Source organism: Orycteropus afer, unplaced genomic scaffold (assembly GCF_000298275.1).
Source record: "Orycteropus afer afer isolate SDZICR_OR568_19922 unplaced genomic scaffold, OryAfe1.0 scaffold00013, whole genome shotgun sequence".
Lineage (NCBI taxonomy): Eukaryota > Metazoa > Chordata > Mammalia > Tubulidentata > Orycteropodidae > Orycteropus > Orycteropus afer.
In genome coordinates, this window is record NW_006921600.1 from 13,600,407 (window position 1) to 13,628,344 (window position 27,938).

The window sequence follows — 27,938 nt, forward strand, 5'->3', positions numbered from 1 at the left end:
CGACCTGCTACTCTGGCATCCCTGTGTTGTCTCTCCTCACCTGTAAGCCTGGGGCTGACTGCTCTTCTGTCTGGGTTCAAGGCTTTTATCCCCTTTCTCCTGCTCTTCTGGCCTGTATATATGTATATGGGAGCTTTGGTGGCATAGTACCTAAGGCATTTGATTGCTAGCCAGAAGGCTGGTGGTTCAAACCCACCAGCCACTCCTTGGAAGGAAGGTTGGGCAATCTACTTCTGTAGAGATACTGTCTTGGAAACCCAAGGAGGGGTCACTACAAGTCAGATCTGACTTGAGGGCAGTGAGTTATATGTATATAGTGAAACTGTGAGAGTCGGAACTTGACATGACTGCCTTGTTTTTCTGGGTCTCGCATGTTTTGCCTTTGATGGGTGCAATCTTACCACTTTTCTATTACTCTCTATTAGTGAGAAATATTTGAATTTTCCTTCTCTAACAGGTTTCCACCTTACACAATTTCCAGCTTTTGCAGGTTTTGCTGTAAGTATACAACAAACCCCACTGCAGTTTATAACAAAAGAAGTGTGTGTGCCTTTATGTCCTTTCTTTTTGGGAGTTGGGGGTTTCTGTGGAGAGAAGGAAGCTGAGCTAAAATAATGATTGAAATCAAGTTCTGAATGTTATTTGCTTAATTTAAATTCTTGAAAGGAAAAGAAGGACAGGTGATTTCCTGTGCACCAAAAAGTACTGAAGACTTTTGATAAAAATGTGGGAAGTGGTGAGAACCAGATATGCCAGCCAGATATATCTGACCTAATTAAATCCCACATCAAGGGTATGGTAGGCTGATGTTCTGAGAATGAGATCCAAAATGGCAGCTTCTGTGGTTGTCATGTTTCAAAATCAATGAGAAGGTTTGGTCATTGCAAGCAACTGGATCAGTTTCCATAAAGCATTTGGATTAGAGTCAGCGTCTAGTCAGCATTCCTTACCAAGGGGTATGGTTGTGTTTGGGTTGTGTGTGTTCAATGAGGCAGTGCCTAACCCCCCTTTCAATGCGTCTCTGGGAAACCTTCTTTACCCAGCATCAGCAAATGCCAATAAGGGCTGAGAAAAACAATCAGTAGCTTCTGGCCAAAGGACTGACAAGGTTAACATGTGAGATGAAGCTCAAGAAATTACTTTGGTTTCTACCCATATACTTTCACTGGGATGAAAAATTGGGACTTGAATATATTTCATGGGAATCCACTAGATTTCTGCAGGATTCTTTGCTTGGTTGGCTTAATATGGTTCCTTTGCTGACTTCTTCTTTATTTTTAAATTTTGATTTGGGTGAAAGTTTACAGAGCAAATTCACTTTCCGTATAGCAGCTCACATACACTTTGCCTTATGACATTAACTACAATTTACCACAATGTAACAGTTCCCCTCCCATTTCCTCCCCATAGTTACCTTTTCCCAGTGTCCTTCCCTCCATGCACTCCTGTCCCCTGAGCTGTCGGTCTGTGCATACACAGCCCTTTTATTCTCCCATGATTGTTCTCTCCAAGGAGTGTGTCTACCTAATGTAAATGTTCACCTCTATTTTTTTTTTCTTCTGAAAGCCACAAGATTGGGTCAGTTCCAGACCCGAATGGCAGCTAAGGGCCATAGACTCAGTGCTCTGTCAGGCCAGCAAACCTGGTCCTTTTTTTTTTTTTTAATGATTTTGAGTTTTGTTCCACATTGTTCTCCCACTCTATCTGGGATTTCCTGCATAGATTCCCTTCCAAGTGGTTGACAGTGGTAGCCAGGTACCATCTAGTTCTTCTTGTCTCATCCTTTGCTGACTTGTTAGAGTGCAGTTACTTTAGCATTGTATTCAAAACACTCACTTCTAAAGCACTGTTCTTTTGTATTCCTCCCAGGGCCATTTTCCCATGCAAGAAACTATATAGAGAAGCAGAGATACCTGGATTGGTTGTCATTACTCTATGTCCTCATAGGTTCTCAATTAATGTTCTTGCCTCATGTGTCTTTTTTTTTTTTTTTTTTAACAGATACTAATTTTGTGTTGGGGAATGCCCAGATAGTGGACTGGCCTATTGTGTACAGCAATGATGGATTTTGCAAGCTCTCTGGCTACCACAGGGCAGAAGTGATGCAAAAAAGTAGTACCTGCAGGTAATTATGTTTGGGTTGTTTTGTTGAACAGTCTATCATGGTATTTTTTGATAAAAGGAAATGGCTTACTTAGTTTGGGAATTTCCTTTATCTACTCAGTGTTGAATCAAGCATATTTATTGGACTGTCATCTCTAGGTCAGGCACTAAACTGGGAATAGCCAGGAAGGCTTAAAACATGGTCCCTACCCTTGACAAACTTACAGTCAGTGAGATGAGGAGGAAAAACCCAGCTCAGAAAAAAAACAAACAAACAAGCATTTTATTTGCCAACTCAAAAGTTATGAAGTTTTAGATTAAATTGTATGTGAAAGTTAGAATATTGGGTAAAATAAAATGAAAAAAATTGAAGATTAAATTAATTTTTTTAAAGAAAATTCATGGATACTTCAAAAGATTAAATATAATGTTAGAGAAAAGGGCCTTGGTGATAGAGATTTACTCACCCAAAATTCTTTACATCAGAAAAAGGGAAAAGAGAAACAAGATTTTGTTGTCCTCTAATTCATGCTGTTATTTCACTCTCTGATCTTTAATTCAAAACCAATACCAAGCCATGAGTCAATTCTGACTCATAGCGACCCTATAGGACAGAGTAGAACTGATCCATAGAGTTTCCAAGGGTGTAAATCTTTATGGAAACAGACTGGCTCGTCTTTGTCCTGCAGAGCAGCTGGTGGGTTTGAAATGTCGAACTGTTTGGTTAGCAGCTGAATGCTTTCATCACTGTGCTACCAGAGCTCCTTTCAGAAATTATAGCTCTCAAGTAATACAGTAGAATACTCTTATTTCCTGGATATGCTGTTATCCTCTTAAATATCTGTATTTGTGTCTACCTCCATTTCTCTCTACATTTGTATCTATATCATCGATGATATATCTATATCTATATAATCTGTGATATACCTATCTCTATGATATATTTATATCTATACACACACAAAAAAAACTAAATACCAAACTCACTGCCATCAAGTTGGACCCAACTCATAGCGACCCCTCCTTTGGTTTCCGAGGTGGTATCTCCATGGAAGTAGATTGCCCCACCTTCCTTCTGAGGAGTGGCTGGTGGGTTTGAACTGCCAGCCTTCAGAGAGACACACATAAAATCGGAACAAATCTGGAGAGTTCACTTCACTTTTTAGTGTGACTTGAGCAGCCTTTCCTTACCTCCTTTGCTTGTAATTTGCTATAAATGGACACTTTAAGCAAATCAGATAAAGTAACTTGCTAATTTAGCCAACTTTGCTTTTATGCACAATTCTAAGCAACTTATTTAATTATCTGAAAGTAGATGCACACCCCTTTTTAGTCATAAAGTAAAAATACCTTTGTGCTAGCTATATTCCTAATAACTCAGGTGCCCCTTTTTCTTACTTTGCACATGGCTGCCATTTGTAACAGGTGAAGGTAACTCATACCTACCAGTTTGGAATTACAGCTTTCAAAATACATAAGAATGATGAGAGCCAGATGTAATTATGGCATGTCCTTTATTTGAAGATACAACTTTACAGGAATTTCTTTTACCTCATGAGGGAAATTGCTAGCATATAAGCTATCACTTCACTTAAATGGAAGTCACTTATCTAGCAAACGAACTCAGACAAAGTGGGAGGATGTTAAAAAGCCCTTTGAGCACCAGGCTAAATCAAATGATAATAGACTTTAAGTTTTTAACTTCTAGGAAAAATCCTCTTGTTCCCAGGCAGAGCTGATTTAGGCTTGATGTACTTCTTCTCTTTTTTTAGAGCTAATTCGCCAAACTTGGCGCTCTGTTTTCCTGGCATGTGGGTAAAAAGCACAACCCAAAAGCAGAGATGTTGTTGTTGTTGTTATGTGCCATCTAATCATAGCGACCCCTCCTTGGGTTGCTGAGGCAGTATCACTACAGAAGTAGATTGCTCAACCTTCCTTCCAGGGAGTGGCTGGTGGGTTTGAACCACCAGCCTTCTGGTTAGCAGTCAAGTGCCTTAGGCACTATGCTACCAGCGCTCCTAAAGTAGAGATAGGAATAATGAAAACCATAAATAACAACATCCCTCTGGTGGCTGGGGAGGGACAAACAATAACAAAAGTATCACAAAATTCATAAAGTCAGCAACTAGGTCTCTTTTCTTATAGAGCTGTAAACTTCTGAAGCTGCAATAAGCCAAAACTATTTCTGTATCAAGCACATTTCTTGATGGCTCAGTTTTGGATCAGAAATTGTGCTGGATAACCTCTAAGTTTCTTTGTTTTTTCTTTTAGCTCTGAAACTCTATGATTCTATGACTTAAGTTATCAGAGAAAGATTGTATTAGATATGCTGTTTCAAGGATGGGAAGTGTGTTGATTAGGAGCCAGTACCACTGTGCTTGCATGGCATGAGATTTGAGGGTCAGTGTTGCTGTTCTTCCTTATTATTGTAGGTGAGGGTGCAGGCTGGGCAGAGGACATGCTCCGCTGGGTCCGTGGACAGCCTTTGTTAGCTGACTGGACTTCCCAGCCCCACTGAGAGATGGCTTTTCTCCTCTAGCATGTTGTTAGCATCCTGTACCAGAACTCACTCTATCTAGGTAGGGGTGTGTCGGTACTCTCGTTGTTCAGTGGTAAAAGCACTTGGCTCTGGTAGTGTAAGGGAGCTCTGGTAGCATAGTGCCTAAGGCACTTGACTACTAACTAGAAAGCTGGTGGTTCAAACCCACCAGGCTCCTCAGAAGGAAGTTTGGGTAATCTACTTCCTTAGTGATACCACCTTGGAAACCCAAGGAGGGGTCGCTGTGGGTAGGGTCTGACTGGATGGCACATAACAACAATAAGAACAAGCTAACAAAAAGGTTGGTGGCTGGAGCCCACCAGCTGCTCTGTGGGAGAAAGATGAGACAGTCTGCTTCTGTAAAGATTTACAGCCTTAGGAACCCTATGAGGGCAGTTGTACTTTTCCGTGTAGTGTTGTGAGGAGTTGGAATCAACTCCTTGACAGTGGGTTTGGTTTTTCTGGGTTAGGTGGGGGTGTATCCTATCACCAGAGGGACACCTCTTGGTCTTTAGACCATTTCCCTAATTCACTGTGGAGCCCAGGAAAATGGAGAATCCTGGCCATTTTCCTGCCTCTGCTGAAAATCAGTATTTCTGACTAGGTACATCTACCATTCATAGGTTTTCTTCTATTATTTTTCATGCTGCTAATTTACTCTCTTGTCTACTTTTCTCCAAATTTCAGCAGTAGGCAGGTCTGTTAGTCAGAATTTGTAGGATTTTATCATGTCCACTTTTTTTTTAATCCTTCCCCTGAAAACATGGGAAAGGGGAGATCTGGGTATTAAGAAGGTAAGGTAAGAGGACTGGGCTCTGCCAGGCCCACTCATGCTGAAGGCTTCAGTGAGGCTGCATGTGCCAGCTTCAGTAGCCAGTGCACAACAGCCGAGGCCTTTCTCCTTTGCCAGTGCCTTCTGCTGGCAGTGCACTCCAGCTCCACCTGGTGCTAGAGGCCCTTGGAAACTTCGTAGCCAGTTTCTCTACCCTGCCATGCCTCCAAAGACAGTTCTGGCAGTCCACAAGGAATGAAGGAGGAGATTCTAGGGCATCATAGTGCCCAGGCCTCCCACTGTGCTACGCCATGTGCACTGAATACCAGTGACCTAGGATGAGAAGAGTTCTGGGTGGCATTAAGAAGAACATCATACATGAAGAAAACAAAAGGTCATTAAAAAGACAGGAAAGGAGGAAAAGACCAAAATGGATGTCAGAACAGAGCCTAAAGCCTGCTCTTGAATGTAGAGTAGCTAAAATGATTGGAAGAAATGATGGAAGAAAAGAACTGACCAGAAGGTTTCAAAAGGCTGCTCAAGAAGACAAAGTGATCTACTATAAAGAAATGTGCTAACACCTGGAGTAAGAAAACCCAAAGTGAAGAACACCCTCAGCATTTTTCAAGCTGAAAGAACTAAAGAAAAAAATTCAAGTGTCAGGTTGCAATATTGAAGGATTATATATGCAGAATAGCAAACAATGAAAGAACATCAAAAGAAGATGGAAGGAAGACACAAAGTCACTGCACCAAAAAGAATTGTTCTGTGTTCATCCATTTCAGGAGGTAACATATAATCAAGAACCAATGGTATTGAAGGAAGTCCAAGCTGCACCAAAGTCATTGGCAAAAAACAAGACTTCAGGAATTGATGGAATACTCACTGAGATGTTCAACAAACACATGTAGCATTGGAAGCAATCACTCATTTATACCAAGAAATTTGGAAGACAAGTACTTGACCAACCAACTGGAAGAGATACATATTTGTGCCAATTCCAAAGAAAGGTGATCAAAAGGAATGTAGAAATAATTGAACAATATCGATGTCATACACAAGTAAAATTTTACTGAAGACAATTTAAAAAATGGTTGCAGCAGTACATCGATAAGGAATTGCCAGAACTTCAAACTGGGTTCAGAAGAGGATGTGGAATGAGGGATATCATTGCTGGTGTCAGATGGATCTTGGCTGAAAGCAATAACAAATTATGGGTAACATTGCAAAGAATAGGAATTCAGAACACTTAAATGTGCTCATGAAGAACCTGTACATAGACCAAGAGTTTAAATAGAGCTTGGGAATAGTGTATGGTTTAAAATCTGGAAAGTTATGCAACAGATTTGCATCTTTTCACAATACTTATTCAATCTATATGCTGAGAAAATAATCTGAGAAGCTGAACTATATGAAGAAGAACACAGCATCAGGATTGGAGAGGAAGACTCATTAACAACTTGCAATAAGCAAATGACACAACCTTGCTTGCTGAAAGTGAGGAAGACTTGAAGCACTTATTGATGAAAATAAAAAATTACAGCCTTCAGTGTAGATTACACCTTAACATAAAGAAAATGAAAATTCTCACAGCTGGACCAATAGCAATATCATGATAAATGGAGAAAGATTGAAGTTGTCAGGTATTTCACTTTATTTGGATCCACAATGTCCATGGAAGTAGCAATCAAGAAATCAGACCATGTATCACACTGGACAAATCTGCTGCAACAGACCTTTATAAAATGTTAAATAGCAAAGATGTCACTTTGAAGACTAAAATGTGCTTGATCCAAGCCATGGTATTTTCAGTAGCCTCCTATGCATGTGAAAGCTGCACAGTGAATAAGGAAGACTGAGGAAGAGTAGATGAATTTGAATTGTGGTGTTGGCAAAAGATACTGAACATACAATGGACTGCCAGAAGAAAGAACAAATCTGTCCTTGAAGAAGTGATGCTGGAGTGCTCCTTAGAAGCAAGAATGACCAGACTTCATCTCACCTACTTTGGCATGTTGTCAGAAGACACCTGTTCCTGGAGAAGGATATCATGCTAGGGTAAGTAGAGGTCAACAAGAAAGTAGAAGACCCTCAGTAAGATGGATTGACACAGTGGCTGCAATGAAGGGCTCAAATATAGCAAAGATTGTGAGGATGGTGTGGGACTGGGCAGTGTTTCATTCTGTTGTGCAAAAGGTTGATATGAGTCAGAACCATCTCAGCAGCAACTAACAACAACAACAATATTTTTTATACCTAATAACATTGTTTTTGGGGGCAGTAGTGTGGGAAGTAGAACAGTGACAGGAAATAGAACTTTACAGGTGATGGCTGAATCTTCTGCTTCTTCCCTTAAACAAACAAACAAAAAAATGCCAAAGTCACTGCTGTCGAGTCAATTCGAGTCATAGCGACCCCTCCTTGGGTTTCCGAGGTGGTATCTCTATGGAAGAAAATTGCCTAAGTTTCTTCCCTTAGCTGTTTCTTAATGTTTAGAGGATCAAATTTTACCCTTTCCCTTGTTTGATTGGTGAATTTTTGCAACACACACCCCTTGCCATTTCTTGTTTATTTTGTTGGGAATCAGAAAAGGAAAATTCCATGGTCTTGATTTCCTCATTCCACATTTACCAGGAAGCCACCAGAGTTGCATTTCTAAAATGCAAATTGGATTATTTTATTCCTTGACTTAAAACTCTTCCATATTTCTTTCCCTATTACTTTCAGGATAGAGTTTAAGTTACCTCACATGGTTTATAATGTCATGTCTTCCTCTGTGATTGGGCCTCTACTTACCTCTCTATATTATCTCTTGTAAAAATTTACCTCAGCCTTTATTCTAGCCATGTGGAACTGAACTGCTTTCAGGTTCCAGAATTAACAGTGCTCTTACCTCTGCATCTTTGCACATGCTCATTTGTCACCTGGAATGTTCTTTTCCCTCCTTTTCCCAACAAATCTCCACCTGCTCTTTAGAGGTCCCTGCTCTTTGAGGAGCTTTTTCTGACCATCCAACACAGTGTTCCGTGTCTATTCTGTGTGCCCGATAGGGTGCATTCTTATGTGAACTCCCACTGTAGCACTGACCATGTTGCTTTCTACTTGCTAACGTGCATCTCTCATTAGACTGCTAGTTTTCTTAGGAACAGGAATGGAATCTTGTTCACAGTTGAATGAATACATAATTTTTGAAGGAAAGATTGTTTTCCTTTTCTGTGTGTATGTGTGTGTTATTCCATAGTGCCTACGATGGTGCTGGATAGAGAAGAGATATTTAACAAATACTTATCAATCTAATTGGAACTCTTTTTGCAGTTTTATGTATGGGGAGCTGACTGATAAAGATACAATTGAAAAGGTGCGGCAAACATTTGAGAACTATGAGATGAATTCCTTTGAAATTTTGATGTACAAGAAGAACAGTGAGTATTCAGACCACTCAGAGCCTTTTCTTTATGTGTTTGGTATAGTAAAGTATCACCTCTTTCCCTATTGCTGTTTTCATATTTCTTCTCTCCCATCAGCTAAATGTTGTTACTTGAAGCCATAGTGCATACTGGGCAAACAATATTGATTAATCAGTTACACTGTTCCTCACAGAAATGTTTGATGAAGTGCTTGTTATTAATTAACTGTTACATATTATGTGTTATGTTATGTGTTGTAAATCCTAACCTCTATGCCTGTGGTTATAATCCCATTTGGGAATGGGTTGTCTGTGTTAAATTAATGAAGCAGGGTTAGTATAGAGTATATTTTGAGTCAATCTCTTTTGAGATATAAAATAGATTAAACAAGTGAGCGAAGCAGAGATGGGAGAAGAAAGATGCCAAGATATGGAGATTTCAGAAATAGAAATAGAGGCTCACAAGAGACAAGGACGTTCCTCCAGAGCCAACAGAGAAAGAAAGCCTTCTTCTAGAGCCACCACCATGAAGTCAGACATCTAGCCTTCTAACCTGTGAGAAAATAAATTTCTGTTTGTTAAAGCCATACACTTGTGGCATTTCTGTTTTAGTAGCACTGGATAACTAAGATACCAACTGAAACTTCTTGATCTCTCTTGCTACCAAGAACTAGTGTTTTTCCTGTTGCTTTGCTTATGGTGAGCTGTTGGCTTAAGGACTTGCAGACTTTCAGCCATCTTGGAAGGAGGGAGGGGATGGGACAGAAACCCTTTTTAATTCATCTTTGCATCTAGCTCTATAGCACCTTTCAAGGGAGGTAACATCAGTAGGTGCCCAATTGAAAGTTTTTGAATAAAATTTTGGTGAACAGAGTTTTTCCAGGAGGCAGTATTAGGGGCAGTGCATGGTTAATTTGTATTTGTTTTGGCTGCAATTACTTCCACAGAGTACGTTAATGAAATATTTAGGTCAATGGCCACACACAAATCTAAAACTTGCTTTTCTCTTGGGAGTTTCACTCTTGAATGGGTATTTTATGTGCTTTAATATATTAATATAAATAAATACAAATTAAATATGTACCTTGTAATGTATTAGAAGTATGGAAAGTGGGGCATATGGCTGTAGCAGCTGCAGGGGTTTTGAATAGTGCTTTGTTTCTGTTTTACAGACACAGTTTTGTGTGTAAAGAATCCTGTTCTTTACATGTGAGATTGACTGGTTGGTCATTGGTTCAATAAAGCATTTTCAGAGAGGCCCAGATGACGCATGAGGATAAGTGTTTATCTTGGTGGAGTTCAGGTCTGAGTAGTAACATTTTGCTTTGCAGAGCAAAGGGCATCTGTTGCTGTTATCTGGAAGGAGGTGGAACTCTTTTCAGGCTGGAAACAGGGTTGGAGCAGGCAACTGAGAGAACTCTTTGCTTAGTTGTCTGTGCAGATGCTGATCTGAGAGGTTAGCTGTAGGCATCAACAAGTTCAAGAGGCTGGTCCAAAAGTTTTCTCAGTACAATTTTTGCCTCATTCCATCTCACTCCTTCAGCTACTATGTCTAGTTGTTACCGTCACCGCAGGAGGAATGAGGTGAAAGCCTGTGAATGGCTTCTTGCCAGTCCTTCCACTTTGGGGCACACAGCGCAAAGAGACAGCTCCTCCCAGCAGCACACCAGCATTTGGTCTTTGCAAAAGAGAAGAAGGGGAAGAGGTAATCTGCACATTATACCCCAAGCTAATGAAGTAAGTTAAAGGTTTCCGCACTGAGAGCTTTCTGTATTGATCATGTGGATGTCCCCATGACACAGAACACTAATTGGGTTGGCATATTGGGAAAATAATGCCCTGTGTTTATATTTTGCTTTAGAGTTTTCAAGCTTCATTAGACTATGTATTTAACTTGCCAAAATCCAACTACGTGAGTTTGGCACAAAAACGGCAGAGAGGGAAGCATAATTTAAATTGAGTTAGTGATTTTGCTTATCATTCTGTTCAGTGAGCATATGCCCCAGAGCATGAGATGAGAGAGAGCAATCTACCATTCTCTCAGCCTCGGTGGCTGATGGCCTCGCATTGTGGATATCTCACTGCATTGAAGGTAATTCTGCCCTTTGAAGCTATGTACTTCAGTTAGAGAGGGCATTGGTGAGTCAGTGATAGAATTCTCACCTTCCATATGGGACACTTCAGTTTGATTCCCAGCCAATGCAACTCATGTGCAGCCACTGCTCATCTTTCAGTGGAGCCTTGTGCATTGCTATACTGCTGAACAGGTTTCAGCAGAGCTTCCAAATAAAGATAGGCTAGGAGGAAGGGCCTGAAATTCAGCCATTGAAAACCATACAGATCAAAATGGTCTGATCTGTAGTTGATCATGGAGGTGGTGCAGGCCTGGGCAATGTTTTGTTGCATTGTGCATGAGGTCCTCATGAGTCTGAGGCTGCCTTGATGGTGGCTAATAACAACTTCAACTAGACATGGTCCAGTTATGTAAGCCAACTAGTTCATCTAATGTTCTACCAAAGAATCAGCATCTCATCTGCCCCTGGAAGCTGTGGTGGACTTGCTGAGAGATACATGACAGTCTTTAATGTAACACATCTGGGCATGTGGCTCTAGCTCTACATTATGGGTGATGTTAAGACATTTCCAAGAGTAATTATGGTCATGTGTAATTTTTACCTTAATCTTCGGATTTAGAAAATAAACTCTGGTAAGGATGACTCTGCTCTATTTAAAAATGTTCATCCTCTAAGCCCTGTGAAGTCAACCTGGCCAACAACATTTATGTTCATTGCATGAAGAAATTTGATTTTTCACCCATGGGTCATGCACATCCAGGAATCAGTTTCCAGAGATTGCTCCATGCTTGTTCTTCCCAGATTAGGACAGTCCAACTGTGACTACAAGACAGGGCCACTACAGATGGTTGTTCTAGCTAAACCCCATCGGGATGCCGAGCTGAGAGGACAACCAGCTTGTGGTTTGCTTGTTAAGCTAACATGGCATGTGGCCTGGAATTGCATCTGTGCTGAAGAAAGAGCTTCTCTTTCTAATTTACATAGAGACATGTAGGTGCTATCAGAGGCTTCACACAAGGTTAAGGCTGCACATAAAAGTTAAGGCATGAAATTATTTTAAAAAAAGAAAAGGGACCAGGTTTGCTGGTTTGATAGCGCCTGGTAGAACCACTGAGACTATGGCCCCTAGCTGCCCTTCAGGTCTGGAATTGAACTCACACCTGTGGCTTCCACCAAACAAAAGACAAGCATATGAGTTGAACATTTACTTCAGGTAGATACACTCCTTGGGAATAACATGGGAGAATAGAAGGGCTGCTTATGCACAGAGAGACAGCTCAGAGGGCAGGAGTGCATGGGAGGGAAGGACACAGGGAAGAGGTAACTATGGGCAGGAAGTGGGAAGGGAGCTGTTGCACTGTGATAAATTGTAGTCAATGTCATGAGACAAAGTGTATGTGAGCTGCTGTATGGAAAGTGAATTTGTTCTGTAAATTTTCACCCAAATCAAAATTAAAAAAAAAAAAAAAAAAGAAAAAGAAGTTAAGGCATGAAATTGAGGAAATGATGCAGATAATTTTGATTTCTTCCTAGCAACCTGCTCACTGTCTTCAACAACCTCCAAATCCCACCTTGTGAGGAATTTAGAAATTCCTAGTTACTAGTTAAGCCTGGTAATAGCACATTGTTGATGTTAGGTGCTGTTGAGTTGGCTCTGACTCATAGTGACCCTATGTACAACAGAACGAAACACTGCCTGGTCCCTCACCATTGTCACAGTCCTTGCTATGCTTGAGCCCATCATTGCAGCCACTGTGTCAATCCATCTTGTTGAGGGTCTTCTCCTTCTTCACTGACCCTCCACTTTACCAAGCATGGTATCCTTCTCCAGGGAATGGTCCCTTCTGACAACATGACCAAAATAGGTGAGATGAAGTCTGACCATTCTCACTTCCAAGGAGCATTGGCTGCACTTCTCCCAGGACAGATTTGTTTTTTCTTCGGGCAGTCCATGGTATTTTCAGTATTCTTTGCCAACACCACAATTCGAAGGCATCAACTCTTCTTTGGTCTTCCTTATTTATTGTCCAGCTTAAGCATACATATAAGGCTATTGAAAATACCATGGCTTGGGTCAGACACACCTTGGTCTTCAAACACTTAACTTAAATGCTTCTTAACACTTTAAAGGGGTCTTTTGCAGCAGATTGGCCCAGTGCAATACAACATCTGATTTCCTCACTGCTGCTTCTATGGGTGTTGCTTGTGGAACCAAAAAAAATGAATTCCCTGACAACTTTAATCTTTTCTACATTTATCAATGATGTTGCTTATTGACCCAGTTGTGAAGATTTTCATTTTCTTTACATTGAGGTGTAACCCACATAGAAGATTGTAGTCTTTGATCTTCATCAGTAAGTGCTTCAAGTCATCTTCATTTTCAGCAAGCAAGGTTGTGCCATCTGCATATTGCAGGTTATTAATGAATCTTTCTCCAATCCTGATACCAGATTCTTCTTCATATAGCCCAGCTTCTCAAATTATTTGCTCAGCATAGAGATTGAATAAGTATGGTGAAAGGATACAACCTTAACATACACCCTTCCTGATTTTATACCACACAGTATCCTCTTGCTCTGTTTGAAAGACAATCTCTTGGTCTATGTATAGATTCTTCATGAGAGCAATTAAGTGTTCAGGAATTTCCATTCTTGGCAATGTTATCCACACTTTTGTATGATCCACACAGCTGAATGTCTTTGCATAGTCAACAAAACATATGTAGACATTTTTCTGGGATTCTGTGCTTTCAGCTAAGATTCATCTGACATCAGCAATGATTGCCCTCATTCCTTGGGCTCTTCTGAATCCAGCTTGCATTTCTGGGAGTTCCCTGTCAGTATGCTGTTGTAACTGTTTTTGAATTATCTTTAGCAAGATTTTACTTGCATGTGATATTAATGATATTGTTTGATAGCTGGGTCACCTTTCTTTGGAATGGCCACAAATATAGATCTCTTCCAGTCAGTTGGCCAGGTAGCTGTCTTCCAAATTTCTTGGCATAGACAAAAGTGCCTCCAGTGCTGCATTCGTTTGTTGGAACATCTCAATAGGTATTCCTTCAATTCCTGGAGCCTTGTTTTTCACCAGTTCCTTCAGTGGAGCCTGGACTTCTTCCTTCAAAACTATTGGTTCTTGATAATATACTACCTTCTGAAATACTTGGACATTGAATATTTGTTTTGACATGTTACTCCATGTATTCCTTCCATCTTCTTTTGATGCTTTCTGGATTGTTCAGTATTTTGCCCTTCAGTACTGCAACTTGAGGCTTGAATTTTTTTCAGATCTTTCACCTTGAAAAATGCTGAGTGTGTTCTTGCCTTTTTGTTTCCTTACTCCAGGTCTTTGCACATTTTGTTATAATACAGTACTTTCTCTGCTTGAGCAGCCCTTCGAAATCTTCTATTCAGCTCTTTTATTTCATCATTTCTTCCATTCATTTTAGCTCCTCTCCATTCAAGAGCAGAATCTCTCCTAACATCCATTTTGGTCTTCTCCCTCTTTCCTGTCTTTTTAATGACCTTACTTTCTTCATGTATGATGTTCTTGATATCATCCTTCAACTTGTCTGGTCCTCTGTCATTAGTGTTCAATGCATCAAATCTATTCTTCACAGTCTCTAAATTCAGGAAGGATATAATGAAGGTTGTATTTTGGCTTTCATGGACTTGTTTTAATTTTCTTTGGCTTCAGCTTGAGCTTGCATAAAAGCAATTGACCTCTGTTCCACAGTCAGCTCCTGGCCTTGTTTTTACTGATGATACTGAGTTTCTCTACTGCTTCTTTCCACAGATGTAGTCAATCTGATTTCTGTGTATTCCGTCTGGCAAGGGTCATGTGTATAGTCACCAATCATATTGTTGAAAAAGGTATTTGCAATGAGTAAGTTGTTGGTCTTGCAAGATTCTATCATATGCTCTCCGGCCTCATTCCTATCATCAAGACCTTGTTTTCCAACTGTTGATGATCCTTCTTTGATTCCAACTTTCACATTCCAGTCACCAATAATTATCAGTACATCCTGATGTCATGTTTGGTGAATGTCAAATTGCAGAAGTTGGTAAAAATACTCAGTTTCTTTGTCTTTGGCTTTTTGGGTGGTGTGTAAATTTGAATAATAGTAGTATTAACTGGTCTTCTTCGTAGAAATATAGATATTATCCTATCACTGACAGCATAGTATTTCAGGATAGATCTTAAAATGTTCTTTTTGACTGTGAACACAACACCATTCCTCTTCTATTTGTCATTCCTGGCATAGTAATCATATGATTGTGTGACTCAAAATGGCCAACCAATACCAGCCCATTTCAGCTCACTAATGCCTAGGATATCAAACTTTCTCTGTTCCATTTCATTTTAGACAACTTACAATTTTCCTGGATTCATACTTTGTACATTCCATGTCCTGATTATTAATGAATATTGACAGCTGTTTCTTCCCATTTTGAGTCATGCCCCATCAGCAAATGAAGGTCCCCAAACCTTACTCAATCCACATCATTAAGGTCAACTCTACTTTGGGAGGCAGCTCTTCCCCTGTCATATTTTGAGTGCATTCCAACCTTAGGGGCTCATCTTCAGGCACTATATCACAATATTTCATACTGTAATGGCTTGGGGTTGCTGTGAGACTGGAGGCTATGCCAGTGGTATGTCAAATACCAGCAGGATTACTCATGGTGGACAGGTTTCAGCACAGCTTCTAGAAGAAGACAGACTGGGAAAAAGATGGAGTCATCCACTTCTGATAAAACTGGCCACTGAAAACCTTATGAATATTAGTGAAACTTTGTCTGATATATTATTCGGAATAGTACAGTTACACTGAATTCTATGCTTTTTTCAATAGCTTTTTATTGATCACCTACTCTATGTCAGACACCAGGCTTGCTGCTGGGGATGCAGTTATGCACAGCCAGACACAGTCCTTGCTCTTGTAGTGTTTGCAAGGTGAGGGCAACATCTAAACACAGACATATAAAGGCTTTGATTTGTGACACCCCATAGGTGGGTCACTTAACCTCAACTTAGGGCCTTGTCCCTGGGTGGTGTAAACAGTTAATGTACTTGGCTCCTAACCAAAAGATTGGAACTTTGAGTCCACCAAAAGGTGCCTTGGAAGAAAGACCTGGTGATCTACTTTTGAAAAATTAGCCATTGAAAAACCTATTCAGCACAGTTCTACTCTGACTCACATGAGGTCGCCAGGAGTTAGAGTTGACTCAATGGCAATTTTTTTTTTTTTTTTTTTTTTTTTGCCATGGAAGGGAGTCTTCCTGTCAGGATGAAATCCATTCTGAAACTAAAGGATGGGAAGTGCAAAGAGTGTCCCAACTTGGTGAAATGCATGTGGAGAGGGCAATAAGGGAGAGAGAGCCCTGAGATTTAGAGACACAAAGTAGTACTTCTCAAATTTTCATAAGCATAGGGAATCACCTATCTGGGAATTGCATAGTTCTGTTCTGTAAGGCTGAGAAAGGCCTGAGATTCTGTTTCCAGGTGATGCTACTGGTCTACGTATCACTCCCTGAGTAGCAAGGACAGAAAGCAGCTGTAGTGAAGATTGAGTTCCATGAGGACATGGTGTATCTGCCTTTCACCACTGTACCCCTAGCACCCAGTACAATGCCTGATAATAAAAAGTGCTTAACCTAGACTTACAGAATAATTAAGTATGTAAATGAGTTAGTGGTAACTGATGAGACTGGGAGAGTTAAAGAAGGATTAGTAAAGCAACTGCATTGAAGAGTTTAGAATTTGTCTTAAAAGCAGGGGTGGGGAGGCTAGAGATGGTGGTGATTAGGGCATCTGAAGGGTTTTAATCAGGGTAAGCATATAATCAGATTTATATTTTAGAAAGAAGACTCTAGCTAGAGTGTGGAGATGGAGTGGAGGTGGGGATACCAGTTAGGAATCATCCTAGCAAGAAGATGATTGTGACGTGATTAAAAGAAGAAAACCAAATACCAAGCTCACAGCTGTTGAGTTGGTCCTAACTTATAGTGACCTCTCCTTGGGTTTCTGAAGTGATATCTCTATGAAAGTAGATTACTCAATCTTCCTTCTGAGCAGTAGCTGTTGGGTTTGAACCACCAGCCTTCTGGTTAGCAGTCAAGGGAGGAAGCAGTTCAAATGGAGACATGTCCTCACTTTGAATGTTCAGTTCTTCTTGTTGGCTGCCATCAAGTCAGCCCAACTTGTGGCAACCCCATGCACAGCAGAGTGAAACATTGGTGCTCCTGCATCCCATGATCATTTGCAGATTGGCTGTTGTAATCATTGGCTGACATTTGGAAGTGGGAGGAGACTGAGTGTAGGGCATTGTCTGGGGATATCTATTGATTGGCTCTCTTTAATGTTGGAGAGCAGGCAGTGCCCAGGTAGTTGGAAGCACACCATTTCCAGTCAGGAGCTTCTCAGCCTGTGGTAAAATGAACTTGAATATCAGATGAGTGAAAAAAAATTATATGCTCTGACTGAGGACATCAAAGCAGAGACATGAGCAGAGCATGGGGCTGAGCTGACTGGTGAGATGCCCTCAGAGGAACTTACCTGAATAGAAAAGGATCCGGGGAGCAGAAGGAGAGAGGACCCTGTGTTTCTCTTAGCCCTGTATGGAGGCAGTTTGCTTCTGCTGTCAAAATTTGACAGTAGAGTAGAGTGAACTTTCAGCATTGTAAAACATTTTAAAGAGTCCCAAGAAGGGGGACTAATGGTAAGATGGCAGAATAGACAGACAAGCTACACAGACCCTTTTCAACAAAGGAAAGAGAAATCATTTGACAAAGATATAGAAGATAATCCTGGAACCCTGGGCTTTGAAAGGAAGGCTATGGAAGTGGATTAAATACCAACTAGTAGAAGAACCTGAGTGAAAACAGTGAATAAGGAGACAGACAGAGCTGTGGGCTGTCAGCTGTCCTGATGGTGCAGCTGGTTTGAATATTTACAAGTGGTGTTAGGACCTGGGCCACTAACCTAAAAATCATCACTACTCGATAAGGGCTACATGGACAACTGTGCTGGCTGATTACTAAAAAGGGAAACATCAAAGAAGGGTACAAACTGAGCTGTGGACTTTTGGCTGTACGCAGGGCACAGATATTTTGAATATTTGCAAGTGGTATGGCCATTTTGGATATTTAAAGCAGCAGTGTTCAGATCCCAGAGACCTAAGAATAGGCTCTGCTTTTTGAGGGCAGCATGAGCAACCACACTGGAGGCTGGCAACTGGAAAAGTTCAATATTCCCCATGTTATTCTTATACACCTCACACTCTTGGTGAACGGAGGTGTGGCCATCTCTCATCTCCACTCACCTTCTACATCAGCAGGAATTTCATCCCAGTCTGTGTTCTATGAGGCTAAGTGCCCTGCCCTGCAGCACACCTCCCCCACCCTAGTTTTTTGTTTTGTTTTGTTTTTTGTTTATTCCTTTTAAATTGTTCTTCTTTTTTCTTCCTTCCAATCTTTATTCTTTCTTTTTCCCTCCCCAGGTTCTAGGTTTTTTTTTTTTTTTCCTTCTCTTCCCTTTGCCTGGTTGCTGTCTCCTTACTTTTTGTTCATCCCATTCCTGGTTTTTCTTTTTGTATTTTTCTCATTTTTTATTTATTATTCATTTACTCTAGCTCTTTTCTCTTATTCCCTCCTCCTCAGATATTGTGAGTTTTTTTCTTCTCTTTTTCTACTTTCTACTGATATTTCATTTATCTTTTAAAAGTATTTCTTAAAATATTTCTTCTCATTTATTGCCTTTCCTCTTTTTTTTTTTTTCTTTTTAGCAATTCATTCCTGTGCATTTATGCAGTTTTTGGTGGTCTCTTTTATTGTTGTTTCTGTCTAACTGAGTGGGAGATAGCAACTATGCCCATACAACTCAACCATACCTGCACTTCCTACAGCCCCACCTAGAGAGCAAGGGCCACCACTTGCTTCTGCACCAACTGGCCCATGATACATGACAGCCAATCCAAGCCTGACTCACCTTTAACTACTCTTCACAAACACCTAACAGAGATCTGTTTTTTGCTATCTCATTTGCCACTCTCATTTGCTATCACACCCACCGGGAGACAGGTGGTGGGTTCATAAGTGCTGCCAACTAGTGAATAGAGGAGTACAGTACCCTGTTTATTCAGATATATCAAAACAAAACAAAGAAAAAAACTGGGTGAATCACACATACAATCACCAAGTAAATATAAATACCATGATGTCACAATGCCTCGGAAATGATAGACACAGTCCACAGAAAGAAAAAGGATAAAGTAGTAGAAACAAGGAACTAGGACACAGACCCAGAAAACATCCCTGAGGAAGAAGCAGCATTGCTACTCCCTGATAAGGAATTCAAAAGAATTATATTTAGGTACCTTCAACAGATTGAGAGACAGATCAAGGAAAACACTGTCAAAATTAAGGAAAACACAAAACCCTAAGACAATTTTGAAAGACAATACAAGAACAAAATGACAAAATAGATGAAAAATTAGAAATAATAGACATCTACAGATAGAAATCTAGAAGATTAATACTAAAATTTCAGAAGTAGATGACAAATGAATAGTAGTAGTATTGAGTCAATGGAAGAGAGAATTAGTGACATTGAAGACAAATAACTCAATATGACTTTTGAATGGGATCAATCAGGAAAAAAAGATCAAAACAAAATGAATAATACCTAAGATTCATGTGGGATACCATCAAGAGGACTAACCTGCATGTAGTAGGAATTCCAGAATAGGAAAAGACAAATAAAACCACAGAGAAAATTGTTGAAGATTTGTTGGAAGAGAATTTCCCTGACATGATGAAAGACAAGAATATATCCATTCAATATATCCATTCAAGAAATCCAGAAAACCCCAAACAGGATAGACCTCAAAAGAAAATTGCCAAGACATATCATCATCAAACTCACCAAAACCAAAGACAAAGAAAGAATCTTGAAAGCAGTACAGGAAAATAAAAAATTACCTACAAAGAGCAACCAAGAAGAGTGAGTTCTGATTTCTTGGCAGAAACCATGGAGTCAAGAAGACAATAGATTGCTATATATAAAAGCCTGAAAGAAAAAAAATTTCCAACCAAGAATTATATACCCAGTAAAATTGTCCCTCAAATATGATGGTGAAATTAGGAGATTTCCAGATAAGCAGAAATGAAGGGAATTTTTTAAAACTAGACCAACCTTACAAGAGATGCTAAAGATAGTCCTTTGGACAAAGAGCCAACAACAACAAATAACAACTGACAATTAACACAGATGATGACATAACCCAAAAACTAACCTAGTTATAGAACTATCCAAAGTAAAATAAGTTTACAAGACTGTAAACAGGGAACCAGAGATATCAATTGGCAAATGAGGACAACTACAAACCAAAAAGAGGGAAAAGTAGTTACAGAACTTCTAAATGGTGAGGAAGTGAAGACACTTGTGATGTAGAACAGACTATTATAAATTGGAAAGAAAATGATAAATCACAGGGTAACCTCAAAGAAAAATAATAAACATTTGCATCAAATAAAAAAGGACGAACACAAATGTTTAACAATTACAAAAACAATAACAACAAAGGAAATGATAGTACAATCCATAAACAAAATGAGCTCAGCACAGAAAATTATATGGAATTATATGGAACAAAGAAATCAGCAACACCACAGAAAAATACATAACAAAATGACAACAACAAATTTATACTTGCGATAATTACACAGAATATAACTGGATTAAATATATCACTCAAGATACAGAGAGTTACAGGGGCTATAACTCTACATAAATGGGAAAATATACCATGCTCTTGAATAGGAAGAATGAACATTGTGAAAATGTTAGTACCACCCAAAGCAATCTATATATTTTCAATACAATCCCAATCTAGATCTCATCAACATTCTTTAAGGATGTGGAAAAACTAATCACTAATTTTATATAGAAAGGAAAGAGACCTTGGATAACCAAAGCACTGTTGAAGAAGAAGTAGGATGTCTCACACTTCTGGAACTCAAAACTGATTATACAGCCACAGTAGTTAAAATAGCCCGCTATTGGTACAACAACAGACACATAGCCCAATGGAATAGAATTCAGAACCCAGAAATACACCCATCAACCTATGGTCAGCTGATCTTTATCAAAAGGCCAAAATCCATTAAATGGGGAAGATGTAGTCTCTTTAACAAATGGTGGTGGCAAAACTGGTTTTCCATTTGCAGAAAAATGAAACAAGATCCGTACCTCACACCATACACAAAAACAAACTCCAGATGGATCAAGGACTTACATGTGAAACCTAAAACTATAACGTTCCTCAAGGAAAAAAATAGGGGTAAATTTTGGGGCCCAAGTTTATGGCATAAATAGACTGTCAAGCATAACCCAAAATGCACAAACAGCAGAAGATAAACTAGATGATTGGGACCTTCTAAAAATTTAATTTTCCTGTGCTTCAAAAGACTTCTCCAAAAGAGTAAAAAGAATACCTACAGATTGAGGAAAGGTATTTGGCAATGACATACTTGACAAAGGACTGATCTCTAAAATGTATAGAAAACTCCAACACATCAACAACAAAAAGACAAACAATTCAATTAAAATGGGCCAAAAAACAAATGAAGAAAAGTCTGCAATCATTAGCCATTAGAGAGATGCAAGTGAAAACAACAATGAGATACCATCTCATCCCAGCACTGATAACAAAGTTTAACAAAACAGAAAATAACAAATGCTGCCAAGGATGTAGATAGAATGATACAACCTCTGTGGAAATCTGAATACAATCTGCAGTATGGATTACATCTCAATATAAAGAAAACAAAAATCCTTACAACTGGACCTATAAGCAGCATCATGATAAATGGAGAAAAGATTGAGTTTGTCAAAGACTTCACATTGCTTGGTTCTACAATTGATGCTAATGGAAGCATCAGTCAGGACATCAGACAACATATAGCAAAGGGCAAGTCTGCTACAAAAGACCTCTTTCAAGTGGTGAGGAGCAAAGATGGACTAGGGTGTGCCTGACACAAGCCATGATATTTTCAATTGCCTTGTATGCGTGTGAGAGCTGTACAATGAATAAGGAAGACTGAAGAAGAATTGATGCTTTTGAGTTGTGGTGCTGGTGAGGAATGCTGAAAGTACCATGGACTGCTAAAAGAACTAACAAATCTGTCCTGGAGGAAGTGCAGCTGGAATGCTCCTTGGAAGCTAGAATGGCCAGACTTCGTCTCACCTACTTTGGTCATGTTGTCAGAAGAGACCATTCCCTGGAGAAGGATATCATGCTTGGTAAGGTGGAGGGTTGAAGAAAGAGGGAATGATCCTCAACAAGATGGATTGACACAGTGGCTGCTGTAATGGGCTCAAGTATAGTGGGGATTGTGGAGCTGGCGTGGGACCATGCAGTGTTTCGTTCTGCTGTGAATGGGGTCACTATGAATTGAAGATGACTCAACGGCACCTAACAACAACTACAACTGTGGAAATCAGTATGGCAATTCCTTAAAAAGTTAGAATTAGAAATACCATTTGATCCAGCAATCCCATTACTAGGTGTTCTGGTTACCTAGTGCCGCTCTGACAAGAATATAGCATAAATGGGACAAGAGTATACCACAAATGGGATGGCCTTAACACACTGGAGTTTATTCTTTTATAGTTTGGGAGGCTAGAAATCTGAGTTCAAAGTGCCAGGCTCTAGGGGCTGTGTGAAAGCCCCTCAACCTTAGGCTTCATCTCTGTCTCTTGCTCCCGGCCCACTGAAGCTAGAGTCATCTCTTCACTCAAGCAGCTTTGGCTGCTGAGGCTAACAAGCCCAAGGTCGACAAACAAAATGTCACAGTCCTGATATTACCAAACAATATGGCAGGCTATTGATTCAAGTCCATTGAAAGTCCCAGGATCGGCAGAGCATGGCAGGCTGCTGAACAATGACTTGGCTACATTCAGGGTTCAAGTGTGCCATAGTCTGGAGACTATTCCCCAAGGCTTCTGCTTATATACAGGAAGCAGATCACATCCCTAAGGCAACTACTCAGCTGCTCACAGTAGATTCCACCATGGAATTGATTACCAGTCTCGTGATGGGGTATACAACATCTATGTGCCCATCCATTCAACCAGGCCTAGCCAAGTTGACACACACACTTCAATACCACACTAGGTATATATCCTAAAGAAGTGAGAACCAGGACAAGAAAAGATATATGCACACTCATGTTCATCGGAGCACTATTCACAATAGCAAAGAGATGGAAACAACCTATCAGTGGAAGTGTCCATCAGCAGAAGAATGGATAATCAAGCTATGGTACATACACACAATGGAATACTATGCAACACTAAAGAATAATGTAGAATCTGCGAAGCATCACATAATGTGGATGATCTTGGAGGACATTATGCTGAGTGAAATAAGTCAATTACAGAAGGACAAATATTGTGTCAGTCCACTATTGTAAAAAGTTAAGGGAAGGTTTATATATGAAAGGAAGCTTTCTTTGTTGGTTACCAGGGATGGGAGGAGAGGAAAGGGAACACTGCTAGATAGGTAGAGACAAGTATTGATTTGGGTGAAGGGAAGGGTAATGTACCAAAAATGAGTGTTCAACAAGGTCACACTGATGAAGAGGAAGAGACAGAGAGGTACACATGAGGTTCGGACAACAAAGATGAACACTTTTGCATGTAAGGGGTGTATTGTCAGTGATGGCAAGCATTGATCTATGGGTGGATAGGTGGATAGAGAGGCTGAATGATCAGGTATGTCTAGGCAGGGGGGAGTGTATCCATGACCATGTATGGGGTTGGCAGATGATGTTTTTACATGCACATTCGTATGTGCTGTAGAATTGTCTGGGTGTATAATAGAGCTGACAAGGGTCAAGGTTATTGTGGCTTCTTGGCCATAGCCAGCTACCCTGAGGGAGTGAGAGGTTGGACCTGTGGAATCAGGACCATGGTCACAGGGGACATCAAGCTCAATTGGCATAACATACTACACAAAAACATTGTTCCACATCCTACTTTTGTAAGTAGCTACTGGGGTCTTAAAAGCTGGTAAGCAGCCATCTAGATGCAACAAAGGGCCTTTCCTCATCCAGAACAAAGAAGAATGAAGAAAACCAAAGACCCATGAAAATGTAAGTCCAAGGGAGTAGTAGACCATGTGACCATCAACCTATATCACCATGAGACCAGAAGAACTAGATAGTGCCCCACTGTCAACCACTCAGAAAGGGATCAGTGTAGGAGATCCTGGATAGAGTGGGGTAACGATGTAGAACAAAACTCAAAATACTACTAATAATATAAAGACCAGATTTACTGGTGAGACCCCTGAGACTAAGGCCCTTAGTTACCCTTCAGGTCTGGAACTGAATCCACTCCTGAGGCTTACAGCCAAACAATAGACAGGCATATGAAGTGAACATTTCCATCAGGTAGATACACTCCTTGGAACGATCAATCATGGGAGAGCAGAAGGCAGTGTTTGCGCAGGGAGATAGCTCTGGGTGGCATGAGTGTGTGGGAGTAAAGGACACAGGAAAGAGCTAACTACGGGGACAAAGTGGGAAGAGAGCTGTTACATTGTGGGGAATTGCAGTCAATGTCACGAAACAAAATGTGTATGAACTACTGTATGGAAAATGAATTTACTCTGTAAACTTTCACCCAAAGCACAATAAAAATAAACAAAATAATAATAATAATAAAGAGTCCCAACAAGAAAAAGTCACCAGTTGAGCTTTTAAACAGTGAAATTTCATAACCTAAAAGAATACTTTTCTTTTCTGATTTTAAATTAATGCTTTTTTTTCCTTTTTATTATGGAGAGTAAACACAGGTATAAACAATCACCTCATAGACTCAAATAAATATTATTAACTCTATAGTGTGTTTCCTGCTAGTTTTTGTCTCAGAACATTTTATGTAATTGAGATTTTGGTGTGCATACAATTTTCAATCATACACTTGTTTAATCTTTTGTCACAAATATATCCTCATCATTAAAATTCCTCATAAATATAAGTATCATTAAAATTCTTCATAAATATAAGTATCATTAAAATTCCTCATAAATATAAGTTAGAAAGAATTTTGTATACTCTTACTCTAGTATTGAAGCAGTCAAAAAATCAAGTAATGTATGGCAATGGGCAAATATGCTGCAAATGACCCTTTTAAAGTGTTGAAAAACAAAACATCACTTTGAGGAATAAGGTGCACCTGACAAAAGCCATAGTATTTTTAATTGCTTCATATGCATGAGAAAACTGGACAATGAATAAGGAAGACCGAAGAAGAATTGAAGCCTTTGAATTAGGGTGTTGACGAAAGATATTAAATATACCATAGACTGCCATAAGAACGAACAAATCTGTGTTGGAAGAGGTACAGACAGAATGCTCCTTAGAAGCAAGGATGGCAAGACATCATCTCACGTACTTTGGATATGTTATCAGGAGGGACCAGTCCCTGGAGAGAGACATCATAGCAACCCCTCCTTGGATTTCCAAGGCACTCTGGTAGCATAGTGGCTAAAGCACTTGACTGCTAACCAGAAGGCTGGCGGTTCAAACCCACCAGCCACTCCTTGGAAGAAAGGTTGGGCAATCCTACTTCTGTAGTGATACTGCCTGGGAAACCCAAGGAGGGGTTGCTATGAGTCAGGGCTGATTCAACGGCACATAACAACAACAACAACAACAACATCACTACGGAAGTAGATTGCCAAATCTTCCTTCCGAGGAGTGGCTGGTGGGTTTGAACCTTCAGCCTTCTGGTTACCAGTCAAATGACTTAGGTACTATGCTACCAGAGCTTCTTCGTAAAGTAGAGGATCAGCAAAAAAGAGGAAAACACTCAACGAGAGGAACTGACACAGTGGCTGTAACAATGAACTCAAATACAGCAATGATTGTGAGGATGATGTAGGACCAGGCAGTGTTTCATTCTGTTTGTACGGGGTTGCTGTGAGTTGGAACCTACTCAACAGTACCTAGCAATAACAAACTTTCTTTATTAAAAACAATGCTGAGGTGAATATCTTTTTGCCCAAAATTTGCCTATATTTGGAAATATTTCCTAGAGTTGAGGATTACTGTGTCAAAGAATGTGAACTAAGGTTCTTATGAGACATTTTGCCAAATAGCTTTCCATAAGAACTGGACCCACTTCTAAGTTCACATGCAATATGTGAAAGAGTCTGACTCACTGTACCTCAGCATCATTGAATAGCATAATTTTTAATGATCAGATTACTTATAGCTAAAATTTTTGTTTAATGAGCATATTGTTGATGCTGGTGATTAAAGTTTTCCCTGTTTATTTTTCATTTAGGATTCCCTCTATCTATGTGAATTGCTTGTTCAGATCTTTTGCCCATATATTCTATTAATTCTAGTGATTTTCTTATTGGTTTTTATAAGCTCTAAATCAATTGTTTGACCTTGGATCAATTTTTTCTCTTTTCCCATTCTTTAGTATTTGCAAGGATATCTTTGTAGAAAATATCTTCCACTGATAATGTTAATGTTTCTCTTGCCTTTCGGCGAGTTGAGAGGAATTAGCAGAAGGCTTCCTTGTATGTTTGGAAAGAGCATGTGTGAGGTACTATCATGCATTTTGATGAATGGATTATTTAAAAGGTTTCTCTCTATGTATTAGCCAGCTTGAAAACCCAGGCATTTCTGTAGTGCCATATAATTGGTATTGTTATTTACCTTGGATTCAGTATGCTATATAATTTTCTTACATCAATGACCAAAAACCATACTCACTACTGTCAAATTGATTCTGACTCATACCCTATAGAACAGAATAGAACTTCTTCATAGGGTTTCTGAGGCTGTAAATCTTTGAAGAGTTTTCAGTCTGGTTGTGGTGACAAATCCAATAGGTAAAGCAATAATATTTTATCTGTTTTTCTCATGGGTTTTCTTACTTATTCAGTTCTGGGAATTGCTTATCACTAACGGATATTGATCCTAAGTCACACACATATTGAAAAATATTTTTCCTATTTTTGTAATTTTCCACTAATTTTTTTATTATAGACTTTTTTGTTTACCATATAGAAGTGTCATATATATATATATATATATATATATATATATATAATGTTTTCCTTTATGGTTTCTGAACTTTATATAATGCTTAGGAAGCTCTTTCCCTTATTTGAACAATAAAAACATTCTCCCAATTTCCCTTCTGTTGCTTTTCTAATTCTGTGTTAGAATATTTAGAATTTTAAACCATTTAGAATTTATTTTAATAAATTATGTGAAAAGGCAATCTAACTTAATTTGTTTTCCACAATGTTTATTCAGTCCTCTCAGCACTATTTATTAAATGATCTAGCTTGTCTTCTGATTTGAAATGTCCTCTTCTTCATATATTAAATTTCTACACATCTATGGGTTTGTTTTTGTTCTCTTTTTTTACAGTTTGTAACTTACTATAGTGAAACCAGTGAGAGCTGGAACTCAATGTGATTGCTTCAGTTTTCTGACTCTTGCAAGTTTACTGCCTTTGACAGGTTTCAAATCTTACCACTTTTCTATTGCTTGTTTTAGTGGAAAATATTTAAGTTTCCTTCTCTGACAGGCTTCTGCCTTACATAGGTTCCAGCTTTCATAGGTTTTGTGAGGTTGGTTTCCACATCCTTAAGATATGTATAATACTGTAGTACATATCTTACCTCATAGAAGTAAGGGGCCTGGCCCATTGTAAATGCTCAATAAATGATATTATTTCCATTGTTGTTTATTTTTATTTTGGGGTTCATGCCTGTGACTCTTCCCCTCCAAGTTTAATATATATTTATATATATTATAGTGATGTTGTTGTTGTTATTTGTCGAGTCGGCCCCGACTCATAGAGACCCCTCCTTGGGTTTCTGAGGCAGTATCACTACGGAAGTAGGAATGCCCAACCTTCCTTCTGAGGAGTGGCTGGTGGGTTTGAACCGCCAGACTTCATAGGAGCTCTGGTAGGCACTATGCTACCAGAGCTCCTATTACAGTG

The 27,938-nt window shown here is 39.5% G+C and overlaps 1 protein-coding gene across 1 annotated transcript in view; it reads left to right on the forward strand.

Moving 5' to 3' along the window:
- Positions 1 to 27,938, forward strand: part of KCNH1 (potassium voltage-gated channel subfamily H member 1) — a 705,904-nt gene that overhangs the window by 74,131 nt on the left and 603,835 nt on the right. Inside the window, exons 2-3 of the mRNA XM_007952936.2 lie at positions 2,002 to 2,125; positions 8,730 to 8,836. Coding sequence (XP_007951127.1) covers positions 2,002 to 2,125; positions 8,730 to 8,836 — 231 coding nt within the window. The remainder of the gene's footprint in view (positions 1 to 2,001; positions 2,126 to 8,729; positions 8,837 to 27,938) is intronic.